This window comes from Mesitornis unicolor, unplaced genomic scaffold (assembly GCF_000695765.1).
Source record: "Mesitornis unicolor isolate BGI_N332 unplaced genomic scaffold, ASM69576v1 scaffold22615, whole genome shotgun sequence".
NCBI lineage: Eukaryota > Metazoa > Chordata > Aves > Mesitornithiformes > Mesitornithidae > Mesitornis > Mesitornis unicolor.
In genome coordinates this window covers 30614-50518 of record NW_010184024.1, presented here as the reverse complement: position 1 = coordinate 50518, position 19905 = coordinate 30614, and the positions used below count along the sequence as shown (strand labels likewise).

General features: G+C 39.8%; 1 protein-coding gene across 1 annotated transcript in view; it reads right to left on the bottom strand.

Moving 5' to 3' along the window:
• The window catches only part of LOC104540510 (tetratricopeptide repeat protein 7A-like), a 94388-nt gene that overhangs the window by 48012 nt on the left and 26471 nt on the right, over nt 1–19905 (bottom strand). Inside the window, 3 exon segments of the mRNA XM_010184339.1 lie at nt 6834–6994; nt 13553–13625; nt 16824–16881. Coding sequence (XP_010182641.1) covers nt 6834–6994; nt 13553–13625; nt 16824–16881 — 292 coding nt within the window.

The window sequence follows — 19905 nt, the reverse complement described above, 5'->3', positions numbered from 1 at the left end:
AGGAATCTACAGGAAAACCCACAAAATCTGAGCTTGAAGTCTCGAACACAAAGTTCCTGATGTCCCCTTATGGAACTTCCTGCCCTTAACCAAATAAATTGCTCTAAAGTACAGAACCTGGGGGTGGTAACTATACAATCTCAAATCAGCCATGCTATTCCTGCATTTTGGAATTTATTCTTAAATTTCTGATGTAAAGTCTATGCATTTGCACAACTTGTGTCACCTCTACAGTGCCAAGATCAGCATCTAGAAGCACTGCTGCTCACTACAAAGGTCTTAAATGAATGGAGACAGTAGCCATTTACTCAGGTGGTAAAAAAAAAAAGTTATTATGAAATAAAATTGATTTTTCACCCAGAGAAAACTCAAACCATTGCCATTAAGGTTGAAAGGAAAGCCACATGGCTGTTCCTTCTTTTCATACCATACTAAGTCTGCAGTAGGTTTCCTCTATAAGTTCCATTTAACTCCTTTTATTCATATTCTGAACCCTGTGCTATGAGGGAATGGGATTCTCCCCATGTATCACTGAATCCATCCATATATTTTTAAGTTTAATTGATATGTACACTAACAGAAATCCATTTCTGGCATAGACATGAACTAGCTAGGGGGATATTTATTCATGCTACATTAGGATGGTGGATAGAAGGCTGTCATGCTCATCTGCTGAATTTTTGCCTTAGATTAGACTGTGATCCTTAGAAATGGGTGCATATATCTATTTGAACCTGTCAAAATGGGAATCTCATCTTGGATACTGTAACTCAAGAATTCATTCTGTTTCCTCATCATACAGGGGAAAAAAAATTAAAAACAAAAAAAGCTAGACGTGTAGAAATAAATCTGAACCGGAAAAAAACCCCTTACATTTCTATTTCTATTTTTGTTCTAGCTTTAAGTATCTGTGTTATCATTAATAAGAGTCTGGAGACTAGCGCAAAGTTTTCGCTTCCTATATCTGGCATACAAATACTCAGTATCATTACCAGCTCCACAGAGTATAGTCCTGATTATTGCAACAGATCACCAAGGGGTTTTTTTTAGGTTAATTTTATAAAAACAACAAGGGTCATAACATATCAACAAAAGCAAACATTCATGGTTACTACAGCAAAAAAACACAGCTTGACCCTTCTGACTCCACATAATACATCTCCTTTGTTTAAATGAATCACAGAAGTATAATATATGTTTTGTATTCTTGTAGCACAGTACAGTCATATCGGCCAAGTACATACTTCAATTTTCTTAATTACTTTGTATTATTGTCTGGGGGGTCAACAGAGATAAAAACACTTGTGGGTCACTCTCATCAGCCAGGGTACGAACACACCACGACAAGAAGTCAACTTCACAAAGCTCCACCCTTAAGAGTTTTGAATATTCTATTTAAAAATGTTCTCTAGTGTGATCAAACGCTACAGCTAAAATATTAATTAATCCCTGCTTTAGATCCTCAGACCTTGCAACCTTGAGGAATTCAGCAGACAAAACAATATTGAGAATTATAACAAGCTGTTTTATCACCATGTCTGCTCACAAGACGTACCAGGCTTCATTGCCTCTTGCCTAATGATGAGCTGGAATCATACAAACAGGCTGATCTGATTCTCTAAAGCCAAACTTCTAAAGCTAAAAAAGTGAGGTCACCATCACTTTCATGAGAAAAGCAGTAAACCCATTACCTGGCAGGTGAGCTGGGACGTACAGCTATCTTGACACTAAGATTTTAGTATAGACTAAGCATTAGACAAACGTTTGCAAACCACTGACTGAGAAACAACTGACTCCTTAATTCCCCATGAAGATTATAGAGAAAAAGACAGCTCTACTTTACAGCTGTCAACAACACTGCAGTACTTCACCAGTGCCCATAAAGATATTGCTCAGAGAAAGTATGAGTTGTTTATTTTCAACATACAAGAAATAGCCTGACAAGTAATGGGAAAATTATTTAAACTGAAAATGCCAGTTTAATCATGCACTTTGAGATCCTGACTTTACAATGTGGGTTTTTTTTGTAGCAAGTGGAAGCACCTGGTAAATGACACTGCTTATATACCACAGAATAGCTCTCCCCACAGCAAGTCTGCATCACACTATGACAAATAAATCTTGCCAGTTACTTTGCAAGTCCCTAATGAAATTAATGTAGTAGTGATGAAGACAAGGAAATCTGCTCTCAGTAATCCACTTCTCATCTAGAAGAGGGCTTTGTATTTTGAAGACTGGCTGTAGCAAATAAAACCAAAAACCAACTTTCTGCTAAAACAATAGCAAGACAACACACAAAACTCTCCAGGTGAAATTTACTTTCTTTTTTATTGATGGTCTCCAAGATAACACATTTAATATTTCTTGGCCTTCCAAGCTTTTTGCACTACGTTTACAGTAATTATTTTTGTGATAGCAAATACCTGGGTAGAATAAAAGCATCTGCATTTGACAGCTATATTGCTCTGAAAACAGCAACCCACCTGCTTGTTTTTGAGTCTTTATGTGCAGAATAGCAGTTCTTCCCAAGTCTTCTGATACTTTTTAAAACTAGTTTTGAGACTGAAAGCAACAGAATAGTGACTTATAGTGTAGCAAGAGAAGGAATATTAGCAGCTATTCATTTAAGAGAGTTACAACTCCTGTGCCACATGCAGAACTGCTACAGATATAAAGATGTGATAATTTAACAAAACATTTCCCATCACACTGGGCAGCGATTAGAAGTTGTATGCTATGCCAGAAGAACGTATTGTTCTAACTTAACAGGGAGTCATCCAGGAGACAAAGAAACCCAGGCTGGCAAACAACAGAATAGGTTTTGATAAGCAGTCTGGGAGCAATTATAAAGCAATACAGTATCCATAAAATTGATAGCCTATTTCCAACCTCAAGCTAGGTACAAACCTCTCTTTCCCCCCCCCAGTGCTGGGAGCTAACCAATTAGAACTAAAAGATGACCAGAGAGCAAGAGTCTCTGGAAGAGTGGGCGAGTCAGGAGAACAAAGTCAATTTTACATAAGGTAAACAGGAAGGAGGAAATATTACCAGCCTATTATAAAGGACCATGTCAGCCAGGCTCTGTGGTGGGTTCTGCAAGCTGCCAAACCTATGGGACGTCTCCATGGAACATCATGGCATGTGAATACAGGCTTTAAAAAGGGAAATACATTCTTTCTAAATAATTTCTAAATAAACAATGCATTATTTTAAGAAGATGATCTGGAAAGCAAGAGGGGTTCTCACTAGTATTATTTCTTGCAGGTAATCTATCCCTCAGACAAGCCTGGGGAAGTAATCACAGACAGTCCCAGGTAGAATACTGCCCCAAATACTGGCCTTTGAGTTGGAAAAAAAAAATTAAAATGAAGGAATCAATCTTAAAAAAGGCTTATAACCAGCATCATTGACCTGGAAGGGAGATACCTGATGCCCATCAGGAGTCTTATCTCCCAGATGTGCTGGAGACAGTGCTTTGAAATAATATAGCAAATCCAACTGTTGGTACTGCATTTATTAACTTCTTTTAAAAGCATACAAACATTGACAGGTTGTAAAAACACAAGTTTTATCCTGGGCAGTCTACCTCCAGGAGGGACAGCAATTTTTCAGGTGATACCTCCCATGTAAAGAGAGAAATAGTAGCAATCTTTTATAGTCATGGCAAGGCAGTCTATTTCTTCTGGTTCACTCCATCTTGCAATATGTCCAGCACAGCTATCTCTCATTCTTCCTCTATCCAGTCTTCCTGTGTCACTGCTTGACAGTACACCCAAGTGCTCAATTTCAGTCACTCACTCACTGTAATGTAATGCATGTGTTACTATATGCCACCTTTCAAGTGGAAATTATCTTCTCAAGTTCATATTTCAGAACAATTTGTGCTTTTGGATATCCAGCTGTTCTTCAACATTCTCCAACAGCTTGATCCAAAACATTCCAGTTCATCTCTCCCTGTGTTCAGTATCTAGCTTTCATATCCCTCCTTCTTATACACCATACTGACCACTGAAATGTGAAGTAAATATTTAAGTTTAAACAAGGGGTACTTCTAGACACATCTGGGTCAGTATTATGGGGCTCATGCCAACCAATGTTTTATGTTATCTAAGCAATGCAGTATATTTTTCCCAGTTGCTTCAACAACTAACAAACTACACGACATCCTGAATGATCACTACTTCAAAATACATAATGAAAGAATTTAATATGAAAATAAAAAAGCAGGAACAAACTCACCTTAATTACATACAGTTAGAGACCAACAAAACAGTATGAGATGTCTGTAGTTTGGCCAGCTAAGACCTTTATTTTTTATGTACTATTCTTTCTTTTGTTTAGGATATACATCCAGGTAATGCTTAAGGTTTTTTGCCATCTACAAAGCTCCTTTAAGGGGCTTATCTTCTTTTCTTGATACATGCCAACAAACTATGCTTCCAAAAAGACTGTCATTAGGAAGGGAGCCCTCAGGCATCACATTACACAGTTGCCTGGTTCATATCAATGTGAATTGGGAAAAATAATCAACCGCTTTCTAATACAGCTTTAAAATCATGCAGTTGAACTTGCCTGCCTATACTATTTACATGAAGGATCCTGTAGTCATTCCATGCAGTACAAAGATTTACTACTGTTTTTCTATAAGGCAATAACAACTGGAGATACACAATAGCATCAGATCTTTCCCCCTTCAAGGAAGTTTTACAAAGCAGTAAAGCCCTCCTAGCATAAACTGTACTTTAGACCTCTACAAAATCTCGAACAGTTCAAATTTGGTACAAACTACAGATGTATTTTGTTACTCTTCTTGCTTTTCCCCACTCATCGGACTCCTGTTCTTTTCCTTCAGCAATTCTTTTAAACTTTAATTATTTTGTTATTATTGTATTGCAACTCTGATAATCTTTCTCCATTCTCTCACCCAAGTTATTCGCTGGCTCATTTAGAGAAAGACCCATTGAGACAAGCTGGTCATAGCAGCAGAGGTAAGAAGCCAGCCCCTACTCCTGCATCCCTGTGTACCAGTGAATGAGTTTCAGTGCCAGCTGCGTTACATACCACACTGCATTCAGGGAGCAAAGAGCACACACTAGCAAGTCTGCGTCTAGGAGTAAGCACGAACCTGTTGTTTTCATTACCAATAATAACAGTTTCTACTAGAAACAACCTATTCTGCTACTCCTTGCAAGGTCTTTCTGTACATGACTGATAGAAGCATAGGAGATAATAATCTTTCCTGTTTTGGGGAAAACAGCTTACCAAACAGCACAAGGGAACCCACCCAGCAGCCTTCCAAGCTACTTTGCACACCATTATTTCTTTGTTTTGTCCTCCCCTGAAACATAAATTATCAGTGAGTGCTAGAGGAAAGATCCAGGACTTGATGGAGCAATTGGTTGATCTGACATGGAAAATACTCTGTTCCTCACATCAACACCCAGCTTCTTCTTTCTCTTCCATCTCTGTCTTATCTGTCTTTGAGTGTTTGTAGTCCTCAACTAACATCTGACCTTTGACTGTATGATCTGACCTTTGACTGTATGACATGAGTTTTTTCACTATGTTTATTACTTTCAAACCACAAAACACAATTTAGCAGCCACTGGAGTATTTCCTGTTTCAATCATACCCATGTTCACACACTGAAGAGATCTGGCATAATTTTAAGCGCTTTTCCATTCCTAATCTTCACTTCATCCTCAAAGATGTGCACCGTGTATGTGAGAAGCTAAGGCTGTCAAAGTAAGTTACCTCAAAAACACAGGCAGCAGAGCTATTTTAAATGGCAACACACAGCTTAGGATGAAAAGCAGTATATGCTGATATAGCACCAGAGTTCTAAAAGACCCTAAAGCATTCAAGCTCACATTTAGATGCCTCAATCTCACTTGTGACCTTCCTTTGCTCTAGCTTAGACAACGTCCCACTCAGCTGCTGGACTACACCTGTGAAGGCCACTCCCTCCCTCCACTGAGAAGGCAGGTTGTCTAAAGACAATGCTGCATGGGTTTAAAACACCACTTAAATACAGGCAATTCTGAATGGAAGCTGGTCTTCCAGTAAGCAACAGGATTTTCTGCAGTTTGGCCAAGAAACTCAGCTAGTATGCGATCACCAGAAAGTATTATAGTAGCTTTAATTTTTGCACAGAACAGACAAATTCATTGTTTTGAAAGGTCATGACAGTAAATCGCAAGGAATTCAATTTATTCCCCTCAGATGGATGAAGGACTGAGTCAAACATAGAATCATGGAAACTTCTGGCTCCAAGAAGTCTGTACTGGTTCAAACCTGCTCTTCAGCAGCCAAACTATCCTTTCAGCTATATGTTATTAAAGCTTGTGATTTTCAGCTGATCTTTTTCCCCAGCTGTACTATTTTAGCAAATTGTGTCATACATGAGCATCAAAAGAATGGTCAATACATGAACTTGTATTTAACCAGGAAGCTTACCAAATATAAAATTATGTGTGATACAGACAGACATCATCATAGTTGTCTCACACTCATTACACCACATCTAAAGTGACATAAAAAAAAAAGCACAGGGAGATACATGGGTTAAAACACTATCAGCACAATACAGAAAGACAAATACTGGAAAAGCAAAAAAGGACAAGAGTTAGTTTTAAAAACAGAAAAACTATGAAGAACGAAAATAAAAAAGAACACCCTTTGCCTTACATGTTTTAGCTTCACAGTATACCCAGGAAGAGTGACACACCAGTAGCACACCTGATTTAACACGCTCCTTGTATATAACTGAGAACAACAGAGCTAGTGAGCAGATCATTCCTGACTGGATGTCTCGCACATACAGTAATGCTTACCTAAAGCTTTCTGGGTATTCAACAACAGCCATGTTGATAACATCCAGTGCATGTTGATAGTGCTTCTGAGCTGAAAAGAGGAGGGCCAGTAGATGAAGTGAATTCATGTCATCTTTGCACAGTTGCAGTGCTTCCTGCAGGTGTTCTATAGCATCAGAAATCTGGAGAAATGAAAAGAGAATACATTTCTCCTTCAGTCCTACATTATATCTCAATGGTAAGAACAAATACTATCATTAGAAATTCTGAAGAAATCCTACTTAGGCACCTATGAGAAAGACTTCTACTATCTGAACAGGTTGCCAAAATTAACAGACTGCACTGCTTGAAGAAACCGCATGTTCTAGAGAAAGAAGTTTACAACATTACTAAAATCAGTGCTTATAAACAGGAGCAGCAGACCTGATCCAATCAACCCCCTCGTACTTTGGCATGGTGCTTCTATGCTGTAAACAGTTCCACCACAGAGACAATTCTCAACTCCATTTCCTAGGATAGGTGGCTGCCACTTCACCCTAGTCAGAGCATTACAAATCTGCTGCATTTTGTCTATTGTGATGGCTGTACAAGAGTTTTCATTATTTGGATCAAGAACATAAAAATTAAGTTTGAATGTTCAAGGGTAAAAGAGTCAAGATTCAAAATGCTGTCAGAAAAAGTAGTATCTTTGCAAACAGCAATGTAAAGAGCCATCCTGACACTCACAGCAGCAGCATGTCATTAGAATCAAGTCTTACTTGGCAGAAAACATCTATACTGAATTCAGGCATATCACATGCTCTTTGTGAGCCAATACCCTATTTTAGGCTATCTGTTCAAAAGGGAACTTCTTAACAGATTTTCTTTCCTTTGGCTACCAGGAAACTTTATATGAAGGATTTTCTTTAAGATCCTCTAGCGTCTGAAATTACTGTTACTTAAATGATTCCAGATCTGTGTTTGACCCTGGAAGCCTGCAGCAAACAAAACCAAGAAATGCATAAATTTCTTTTCCTCATATATACCTTCCCTCTCCTTCCCGTAAAGGTTTCAGAACGTAGTTCCTTTTTTCCTACTGCAAGAACTTTTCACCTAGCAAAGCTCTGCAGATGTTCTCCTGCCTTGGTATAACCACCAGTGTCAAATTCCCACCGCCTCCACAGATCACTCAGAAAACAGGTAGCACATAAGTAAGGAAAGCAGCAATTACACTGCCTGCAGTTACAGTAAAGATTGCTGAATATCTAGATCCCAGGTCTATTTCTGAAAGTGTGGTACATACTCTGTTCATGGGACAACTTCATGTCCAAGTGACATTTCACTCTTACTGTGCATGTGCAAGCCAAAGTATTTAACCACTCTACTACTGGTGGCTTCACACAAGTCTGGAGATCAGTGCAACTGCTCCACAGACATAACCCCAAACTGGCATCTGGCCCATAGCTTCAAAACTGCTGAATGTCCTGGCCTAGATTCAGGTTGGGATACATGACTGAGTGGCTCAGCTTTAACAAATTACTGCTTGCCAGTGGAGATACTTTAACCACATGTGTTATGATAGGCTACTGCAAAGGTAAACACACTGGCTTAAATCACCAATGTTCCCTCAGCAGCTTACTAGGACACATTTTCTTACAACGTAAACACACTAGGAATGACAAGACAACTTGGAACCAGGACAACAGGCATGAGACTGTGGTGGGCCCAGATCTGCCAGTCCACGAAGTTCTGCAGTAGGTATACCAGAGGTATATAAATCTGACTTGCTAACAAAAAGCTGCTATCAAGGACTAAAAACACCTCTTATTTTTTCTATTCTTCTGTCTCAGATCTGCAAAAGTATTCATAAAGAAACTTCAAGTTTGGGGAAAAATAAGTTGGTTAGAAGAAAAAGAAAATCTGTACACCAAACGACTGGAGGGTGCTTTGAGCAACCTGTTCCATCCGATGCTGTTTTGAGCAGGGATTGAACTGGGTGATCTCCAGAGGTCCCCTCCAGACTCAACTATTTTATGATTCTATTCAAAAACTTGGGAAAATTATCTTAATTTGCCAGTATGAATCAAAGAATACTACTTGCAACTGGTGTCTTTACTGAGGGACTTCAAAATTGAAAGGATATTTGACCTTATTTGCATGTGAACATGCAAATTAAGTCACTAAGACTTTGCTGTATATATGCAAATGTCTGATGATCACACAACTGCAAGTTCATACCCCTAACAGACGCCAGCCATCAAAGAAGCTCTTTGACTTTGCCACATACAGACAAAGCAGCACTAAATAGTCAGTTGTGATTGCTCCTGCAAACCTGTGCCTGCAGAACAGGCAATCACATAGTGCTGAAATATGCATAGCCTAAAATAATTCCCCCTGTTCTATAGCATAGGGCTTGCAATGGTTACATCACATTTCAGGGCTTCCCTGTAGTACCATCAGTCACAGGCAATGGCTGGTTTTGGAAGTTACTCATGCTTCCCTAACATTTAATTATTTAACTTGATGCCAAAAAGATTCCTTAGTGCTGTAGCCATGAGGACCATGAGTAGCATACACAGTACTGCTGTCTAATTAGAAACAGTGGACAAAGCACAGATAAGAAAAAATATCTTTTAAAAATATGAAGTGACTCTATTCCTTTGTGAGAAGCATTACACAAAACAACCACCTGCAACAGACCAGGTGCAACAAAACATAAACTAAATTTCTATAACGATAAAAGCAAGGTATTTGGCAGCAGTCAACAAACCTCCTTTGAAAAGCAGAGATCATCAATCTATTGACAGATGCCACAGCTTGTTTATTTAAGAAACTACGTAATATGAGAAGGATGGAAGTTGGCAGCCCAGATGGCACCCTGAAACTTCAGGGCTATATCAGAGGTAGGCTGCCAGTTTAAATTCCCTACATGTGCTGCGCTTTAAAGTAATCTTATTTCAGCTGAACTGCAAATCCAAGTGGAGCTTGCAAACAGAAGATGCTACCCTTCTCCGATTCATCTTTCTGTTAATAAATATACCACACATGTTCTGTGTGGCACACAGGTATATTCAGATCACACTGATTAGGAAGCAAAGATACTGCAGTAAGCCAGAAATAGCATCTTGCAGCATTACCAAAATAATGCCACAATATGGATTGTTTCAGCTACTTCCTATATAATAGTATTTATTTCAATAACGTGATATGCTTCCTTAAAAACAATCCTGGATGTTACACTTGCAGGTATAAAAAGGAAAACAGTACGAGCGTTAAAAATAATTCTCAACAGTAGAATGTGTTTGGATATTTAGAATAGTAAATGAAGCAGGATCTCATAAGAGGAGTTTTCAGGCCTTATAATTTCTCATCAGTTGCGAGTTACAGTTAATTAACCATTAAAACTAGCCTCTCGGTCTCTTTTTATAGCACAGAAATTATAGAAAGGAGAAAGCTTTATTGACTTGCAAGAGATTCCATTGAAAACAGACTTGCTACAGTCCAGAACTTGAAGAAAGCAGACATGGACATATTTGTGAGTTAAGTTACTACTTAATTCTTCCTACAAGCCGGTTTTGATCATCAGAAAAATCGAGGCCAGGACCTAGACAGAAAAGCAGCATGCTGCTGCTCAGCAGAGGAGAAACGAGCTAGCCTGGGAGAAACACAGACCAGAACTACCCTAAAAAGGGTACCTCTCAATACCTACTAAAACAGAGCTGCCTTTCTGAGGCAAAGCAAAGATAGGAGTCTCGCCTTCTTGAAACCAGAATAAAAACTGGAGAAAACAGCTGAAATATTTTATCTGATGCCTTAACTGATGTTAATCTTATTTTTACATCCAGACACTCTGGAAGGCAGTAGGTGTTTTTTGGATATTGCCACTTGAAACTTCAGGTCTCTTGGCAGTCCAAAGATGAAATTGATAAGTGAGACCTCTAATTCTCAGCTGCTGGCCTCTAGCTGTCTTTCCCTTCCTATTTTGATGCAAAGAAAGGTCAAATTGAATCAAGTATTAAAATTGTATGAAACCCCCATATGTTGTTTTTGTGTCTCCAATGCTGATTTACATAGCATTCAAGGTCAAAAACAACACGACTCCCCCCCAAACCAAGAAGGGAAGCAGAACTTAAAATTATCAAGAGCACTGACTCTCTAGAGTCATTTCCATAGAAACTGGCCTGCTAAAAAACAAGGCGAAGCATTAAAATCAGTGAGCTTTAAAATGTTCATTCTACCTTGTTTTTGCTGATCCAAATGCTGTTACCACAGAAACAGGAGAAGCAGTCGAACCAGCAGCCAGGAGTTGGGAGCTACAAGTCTCATTTGACAACAGGCTCGGCCAGCTGCCAGCCAGGCGCTACAGGTGGAGATAACTACCATAGCAAATATTGACCTTGGCCTCAAAGCACTTCAACTTGAGGAAAAAAACAGAGATTGAGACCCCCCCTTACAGAAAAGGGTATTCTACTCTCTATTTTGCTGAAAAATCCACCCTAAAACACTGTGGGGATGACCTAGACCTTCCAGGAGTCACTGAAGTCCTCCCAGTGACTCTGGTGGTCTTTAAGACACAGAGCCATGCACACAAACATAAGCATGAATCACATCATCATCATCATCATCATCATCCTCCTCCTTCATTCTGGTTGCTGGTGATTTTCAACTGCCAACTCTTTGAAAACATTTTATAATAATTCCTCTTCTTGTCACGGCCCCAATGCTTTCCCATTTACCCTCTCCCTTGCCCAGTGCTGATAGAGACAGGAGCTATTGGAAATATTTTACAGAGTTTTCCAAGGAAGATGAATTGCTCCAACTTTGCTTGGCACTCTGCTGGTCAGCTGCCTCTCTTGTTTTGTTCCATGAAAACACTCTTATCTATGCAAGATGATACCTAGATTTTTCAGTGTTGGATAAAGTTACTTCATTTATTGACCTTGACTATAGAAACAAAAAGGCCTATTTGTTGAGAATAACATTCAGATATTATATTATAACCTACTGTGTAGGAATGGCCTGATTTGCTGGTACTGTATCATCACCTGATGAAAGCCCTAATTGTGACATTCAATAGTTAATGCAATCTATCAAAAAAAAGGTATCATTTATCTGTCAGTTAATCAGAAAGAGAATATATTAGATACTTTAAATAATTAAGGCTATTAAAAATGCATTACCAAATGTTTATCATTAAGTAAACTGGCAAAGGAAGAGTGGAGTATTTTACAGCAGTCTAAAAATAAAGATGTCTCAGGTATCTCCTCTCTCTCCAAGCATGAGTTAAAGATTTATATCTCACTAGATGGAGAAGAGCAAGAGCAGCATCGCAGGGGTCAGGATGACACTACGTAACATACTTAGATCACACATCTATGGGACTGGGGGCGACTGGCAGACCATCAAGGATGAAAATACACAGGTGAGGTAGACAAAAGAAAGTGAGCATGAGGACAAGAGACTGAATGGAAAGAACAGGAGGGAAGGGAAATAATTAAGGGATACATATGAAACAACACAGGAAAGACAGGCTACAGCTGGAGAAAGAGAAAGGGTAATGAGTTAAAATGCAGTGGACCAATAATGGTAAAAATGACAAAGAACCAATGACCACAAAAATCTTGATTTTATTTTTAGGGGTAGAAGCTGAAAAGCTGTAATGAATTAATGGCAAGAAGCAGAAGAGGCAGCAGATCAGACAGCCTCCCTAAGAGGCAAAAGCTGTGAGATAAAGAAGGGTTGCTGGATATTTTTTAATGAAAGAGAGTGAGCAAACTGCATCATAAAGCAGCCAGGGGGCAGATGAGAAAGTTAAATAAGCCATTTTAATTATCTTTTCTTATTGCAGGCTTCCTCACAACACATTGCTCTCATTATGAAAGGGTTACAAAAGTGACATTATCAGGAGTGTGTTCTCTTTGAACAATTAGTTTAACCTAATGAACACACAGCTCCCCTAATTAGCTCAGGAAAGTAAGAAGGATCTAACTGTTTGACTCTGTAGTGTAGACTACGGAGAGAAAACTGCAGCAAGCAGAAAGCCTGCCAAAGAAGGAAAATATGATGATGAAATTTCAAATCTAGCTAAAGAAGCATTTAAAAAATAGGGGCTGTTCCAATAAAGACTTTGGCTTTTAAACAGAAGGGACAGACAAACAAAACACATCCCAGTTACAAAAACAAGGGACAGAAAAATAAACGACAGCACAAAAGTTTTTTTCTGGAAGGCAGTGCAGTATATTTTCTGATCAGCTTCATTTTTATGAGTTAACACCTGCAGAAGCATTCAAATGCCAACTAATCCCACTCACTGCAGAGCTCCAGCACCCATCAAAGCCTAACACCAAACGTGCCCAAGTATGGAATAAACCAATCCCCAGAGCAGAGAGAGTGCAATCTGGCGTGATACAGAACGAGAGCGCCTTTGGAGCAACCTGCAGCAGGACATAGCATGATACCCATGGAACAGGAATAAATGCACCTTGCTCACCCCACCTGGACAAAGTTGCTCCAGGTGGGAACAACACTGCTCCTGAGTTTGGACTGAATGCATGCCCTGGGGAAGGTCATTCCATATGCTACAGAATTACTATTTAAAACATAATAATAACACAAAACAATCTTACACATGTTCTGATTGATTGTTATAGATTACAACGTAGGAAGGGAGGGATCCTGTTCAGCAACTCTGTGTCTTGCTCGATTGGACTGTCCTTCTCCCACCCTCTCATGACTCAGTGGTTGCCAATTATTGCACATACCTGTCTGACAAGAGCCAGCTGCAGTGACAGGTAGAGGATGACTTGGTGATCTTCTGGGGCCAAGTCACGTGCTCTTTAAGGACGACCACACAATACAAAAAGAAAAGTGACTGTTAGATTGTACTTTGCAGAGCTCCTTTGCCATGAGTCACACACAAACACAGAACAAAACCCAGTCCTCTCTTACAGAAAACTAGTCCAGTAACAGGGGAGCACATCAAAACTAGACAAACAGCGCATCAATGCTTGGCTAAGCCAAGCTCACAGGAGCAAGTATGAGAAACACAACTGCCAGGACGTTACACAACTTACATACTCCTTCACTAAATCCCACTTAATGTTTTGGAACTCGCAAAACTGATATGGAGAAAATAGCCATCTAGGAGAGTGTTATGTTAGCACTGATAAATTAGCAATTGTTTCTGCTATTATTGTGACTATGAGCATGTAGAGAACTAAAGATCAGGAGCCCATGACATGAGCTGGTGCTCAAACACGCAAAACATCCTCCACCCTGCAAGCTTCTAGTTTAATTGTTGACAGTAGACTCCTAATTTGGAAAGCGAAGACACTGAGGGAGGAATGAGTACTGGATGGCAGGAGCTGTGCCTGGACCAAAACCAAGGTCCTTACTTCTCAAGCTTGGACCTCTTAGATATTACCTTCTAGTCTGCAGCAGGCCAACAGCATGCACTGCAGAGATCCCTTGGCTAGTGAAGGCTGCAGTGTTTCCAGAACCAGACACAGAGGCCCTGCACCCAGGCTCATGCAATGCAGGGAACAGGGATGAACAACCAGAGTAGAACTGTTCTTTTCAGACTATGCCAAGCATGAAACTGCAGCGTGAGCTTACTAGCCTGTGGAGAAGCCACTAAACCAAGGCAATTGTGAAGATAGCGTTTTGGCCACCTAATCCAGGAGCAACGTTGCGCACTGGGCTCATGCCACATTGGCAGCCCAGCCCAGGAGTCAGTGGATTATCCCCTTGCTGACCCACAGAGCTGACTCCTAGCTCTGCAGCACAGGGAAGTCATTTCACATCAGAGAGCTGGGGAAGAGAAAGGTTCCCCGTAGCCAACCAACATTCCTGACCTCTTTCTGAGCTGCCTTCCAGGACACCAGAGAAGCCTGCACCTGCACTGCCCTGCCCAAAGCAAGCACAATTAACATCCTTATGAGGGAGAAACAACAGACTGACAAGGCTGGTGGCTAAAAACCCTGCCAAAACGATTCATTTGCTAATAATAAACAAATAAACAAACAAGCATCAAATAATTACTTCAGGAAACAAACCACACACCATTTTAATGGCAGCCATCTCTCAAATACCAACTTGGCCTGTGAGCAAGAAGCTGACAGAGTTGACTTTGATAACTAATGGCTCTAGAACTAATTAATTTAATATGGACTGAGTGTGTTCTGTAACTCTACAAGTCAAAGTAGCACTCAAGGATTCTGAAGCGATGCCGAAGGCATCAAGGTGCAATTAGTACAGGCAAGTCACAAATTTCTCCCCACACTTAAAAACAAACAAATGAAAACCACCCCCAAACCAACAACCCCAACTACAAAAAACAAACAAATGAAACAAACACCACCATGACTCCACAAGACAGGACTCAGCTTTGCCCTAAACTGTTGGAGCAGGGTGAGCTGGCTCTTCAGCAAGCAGCTCCTGTGAAACCTTCTGTAGCCTCTCCAACCATAAACAACAACAGAAAGTTCACATGAGCGTATGGGAGAAGAAATTAACGGTGCTTTTGGAAAGAAACAAAGGGTTGCTACTTTACTGCTCAGTTTCCTCAAAAAGTACTAGAAAAAATATTTTATTCAAGCTTGCAGCTGAAAAGCCCACTTAGATGGCTATCAGCCAATCCATGGCATAAGAGATCCTAAGTGCACTCTAAAGACAGCTGAAAAACAACAAAGAGAAAAGAAAGAAAGAAATAAAACTCAGGCATTTAGGAAGGCACTAGTAACCAGCTCACTGTGACAACATCCCTGTTGGCTGAAATTTGAGTGTCTACTGTTTGGCTAGAAGCTTGTCTGCTTCCTAGCTAGAGTTAAGATACCATGAAAACAAGCCACAGCCAGTAGAAATGTCAAAGGATAAAAAAATAAATACAGTTTAAAAGCACTGCAGCACCACAGTTACACCAAAATTGGGCAGCAGTGAAAGTTATTACATTTGAGTCCAGGAACTAGCATGACTTGAAGTATACTCCTGATCTAAAAAGTGACCAAATAAATGGCTTTTTAAAGTTTTATCTTTCAGATCTCCATAGTGTAAACATCCAGAACTACAACTGTGGTTTCAGCTTACTATTTACTCTTGCAACCACTGCAGATCCAGTGCAAGGCAAACATAATTGATACCTCCTTACTCAGCATCAGAAAAACAGCTAAGATCCAGTCACATCTTCAATCTGCTACATCTGTACTTAGAGATACCAGAGATGTCAGATTTTCCTTACTTTTCTAAAGCATTTATGACCACACCAGACCCAGAATTAGATACTTCAGTCCAAGGCTTAGATCATATAAGCTTCCATTTAGTTGCCATCTGAAGTCTGTAGGCATCTACACTTACAGTGTTAACTGCCCAAAGACCACCCAGTGCATTTTGTAATTTCATGGTAACAGGGTCAAGAAGCTCACACCTCACCTCTCTACCACAACAGAACTGACAAAAAAGAGGTTTTAATCCAAGCAGTTTTAGTTGAGGTAACTGTAGTGGCAAAAGAAGTTTAATTCACAGATACTGTCAGGGCAGAGCCATTGGATCAGACTCCCCCACATCATACAGTGGTAAAGAAGAGGTGAGCGGTGACTGCTTACCAAGTCACCCCAGAGCAGCCTACACTCTGGTAGTGAAGGTACTTTCCAATCATAAGGGAAGTAGGAGTTTAAGCCTGCTTCACACAGGAATGGAGACAAAACCAGCTTTCCACAGTTGCCTGCTGGCATCGTGCAAGGAAGCTGCATCACCCAGCACTGCAGATCTCACTGCAGCTAATTTGGGGCTCAGGTTCTCTCTGTTTAGTGGCAGAACAGGTACTGTTACCTTGGATATTCAACCAAATAATCACTACATTTAGCCATAACAGGAATGGTTTTGACAGACTATTGTGGAAATCTACTGAAATGTTTTTAAACTTTCAGGCAAGGAATGCTTACACAGAAGAAAAACACCCCAACATTAAAACCAACAATTATTCTGAATTCATCCAAAGAATTACACAATGCAAGTATCCACAAGATGCCTACTCACCTCTCCAAAGTCTGAAGTGCTTTCTTGTTTAATTCATCCTGTGTGCCCTTCAGAGTAGCTGTAGGACAAGACACAATGCCATTTAAGAGTTGAATTCAGTGCTTCAGGTTAAATAAATGTATGGTACACATGCACAGAGTATTTAAAACTGGGAGGATAAAAACTGGAAATCTGGTGGTACGTGTGTTTATACCTGGAAAACGTCATTTTGTTTTTAAGGAACAACACAAAACCAGTATTTTAACCTGAATTCTCAGTTTCGTTCTTATTAAAGACTCTTCAGTCTCCCTTGTCTGAAATGCCAAAGCATTTTTTATTTACATATGCCACTGAAGGGGTCTGGGAGAAGAAGGGAACATATGCTCACTAAATACTAAGAGCATAACAGGCCCTCTGCCAGGTTGGTGTATATGCTAAAAGCAGTAACTAGCAGCATATTCTGACTCAGATGCAGACTGTCTCCACCATCATCTTCACGTAGGAGGGTATTGCAGGTTGACAGGGAACACTAAGAGCCAAATACACAGCTCTATGACAAAAAGCCTTGACAACACACCACCTCCCTTGAGACCACAACAGCCTTTTAGGCTACTTCAGGTATGGCATTAGCCATTAACGCTCACCTTGGTGACTCTAATTGCTTGACAAAAGGATCCTGCTCTCTACACTTGCTTCCTAATATGCGAATTAATTTTGAGCCAAAACCATAAAAGGAGAAGAAGAATCAAGTTTTTGTTATGCCAGGGTATCATAAGATATCATCATCAAAAGTAAGGAGGACAGGGAAGAGCTTAGAGAAGCAAGGCTTTCTCAGATCCAAAATATCTGGAAAGCCAGTGATGATTTTCAGAAGCTGTCTTGTCCTGGTTCTTAGCTTTCAGCTTGTGCATAGCAGTTGTTTCTTGTTATCCTGTATCCTTGTTATGTTTCTTATCCTGAATTTGCCTATCCTGATCAATAGCACAAAAGTGATGAGCAGTTAATCAGCAAACATCCACCCATGAATATATTTGACTTCATACATGAAGTCAGTGCAAGCTCAAGAATGGAAAATCAGTAAGTAGTGTATACTTCAGGAAAAAAAACCCCAAACACAAAAAAACCCACAAAACCCAAAAATTCACAGATAAAATTCAAGTGTTCCTAAAAGTTAAGAGGAAAGAGTTCTGTTCTTCTACAAGACATACAAAGGTAATCAGTTTCTTTGGATTCTGCAACACACTAGCAAGAGAAACTTTGAAAGTAATTAATTTTTCTTAAGTAATTACAGTGATCAGGCCTTTTTTTATTCCTACGTCTTCCAACCGTTCTTCAAAACACCAGGTTCATTTGAGAGGAACAGCAATCTCTATGATTTCTCAAATCATAAAGATCAAAAATTGCTTAGGCCACAAAATCTACTCTAAGTAGTAAAAACTGAACAAGAAAGTTTGCAGTTTAAAGAATAAATTTGAAGACATGAACTTTCATGCAAAATGCAGCATTTATTAGAAGTAGCTGGAAATACTTCACTCTCAATAGCCCTAAATTGAGTATTCAGGTCCACTGCCAGATACTGGAAAAAGGGTAACAGAGGAGGAAAACTTAAAAAGAAATTAAAATAATCAAGACTGATGTAAACATAAAAATGCCTGAGACACTGGAAAGGATTTGATCATAGCTATAAATACTCATCCAGAAAAATATGTCAGGTTTTATTCCTCATAGAAACTACAACATTCCTTATGTAAGTTACAGTGCAGTTCTGGAGAGGCCACACAATGAAGACGACTGAAAGAAATTTTATTATTTGCCTCCCAAAATAAACATCACATAGAAAAGCTAGGAGAACTTTTAAGTTCCACCTGGTAAGACATTTGGCCGATGTTCAGCTTGTAGTCAAAACCAGCACAAATTACATTATGGAAATGATGTGATTATTCTACAACAAGTCAGCTTTGCCTGTGCACTACTGGGAAATGGCACGCAAGTCCCACCTCCCACAACACGAACTGCATCTTCAGCTACAACTACATTGGAAGTCTGGTTGCCCTTCTCTAGATTTGTGTTCGACTTGGATAAACACACTGAAACTTGTGTCAGACAATATTGAGGACTGATGCTGCAAGTTAACCATGCCATTTACAAGGCCTTCACAGCTAAGGGAGATAAATTAGGAAAAAAAAAAAAGCAATGAAAAGTGATTTTGGGAGGGATGCATAAAAAGAAGCTTGGCCAGTAGGTCACAGTAGGTGATATACCCCCTCTGGTCTGCTCTCATGAGACCTCACCTGGAATACTGCATCCAGCTCTGGGGCTCCCAGTACAAGACAGACATGGACCTGTTATAGTGGGTCCAGAACAGGGCCATGAAAATGCTTTAGAGGGCTGGAGCACCTCTCCTATGGAGAAAGGCTGAGAGAGCTGGGGTTGTTCAGTCTGGAGAAGAGAAGGCTCTGGGGAGGCCACATTGTGGCCTTTCAATACTTAAAGGGGTCTTCGGAGAAAGATGGAGAAAGTTGGGGTTTTCTTGGGTTTTTGTTGTTGGGTTGTTTTTTTTTGCAGGGGGTGTTTTGGTGGGTTTTTTTTGTTCTTCTTGGGTTTTTTAAAACCAGGATCTGTAGCAGTAAGACAAGGAGTGATGGTTTTAAACTAAGAGAGGGAATTTATATTTGGTATAAGGAAGAAATTCTTAACTGTGAAGAGGGCAAGATTTTGGAACAGGTTGCCCAAAGACACTGTGAATGCCCTACCCATGAAACTGTTGAAAGAAGTTGTAATTACTGCAACCCACTTGCATTGTTGAAAAAAGTTCTCACTTCAGACAAAGAAAAGCTTGCACCAAGGAGATAGAATTAAACAGGTCTGAGTAAGTTTCTAAAAGTTGTGCTCCGTTCTGCAGTGTTGACAGCACTAATGAACTCAGCCTGTACCAAACTTTATCCACTGCAAGCATGGCTGCTACACTTCTACCAACTACAACGCAGTATGATTTATTACTTGGATTAAAATAACCTGCAAAGCATGTCTGACCAGAGTAAGGCAGAGAGCACAGGGGATTTTAAGCTTCTGAAACTTAAGCAATTATTCCTGTAAGACACAG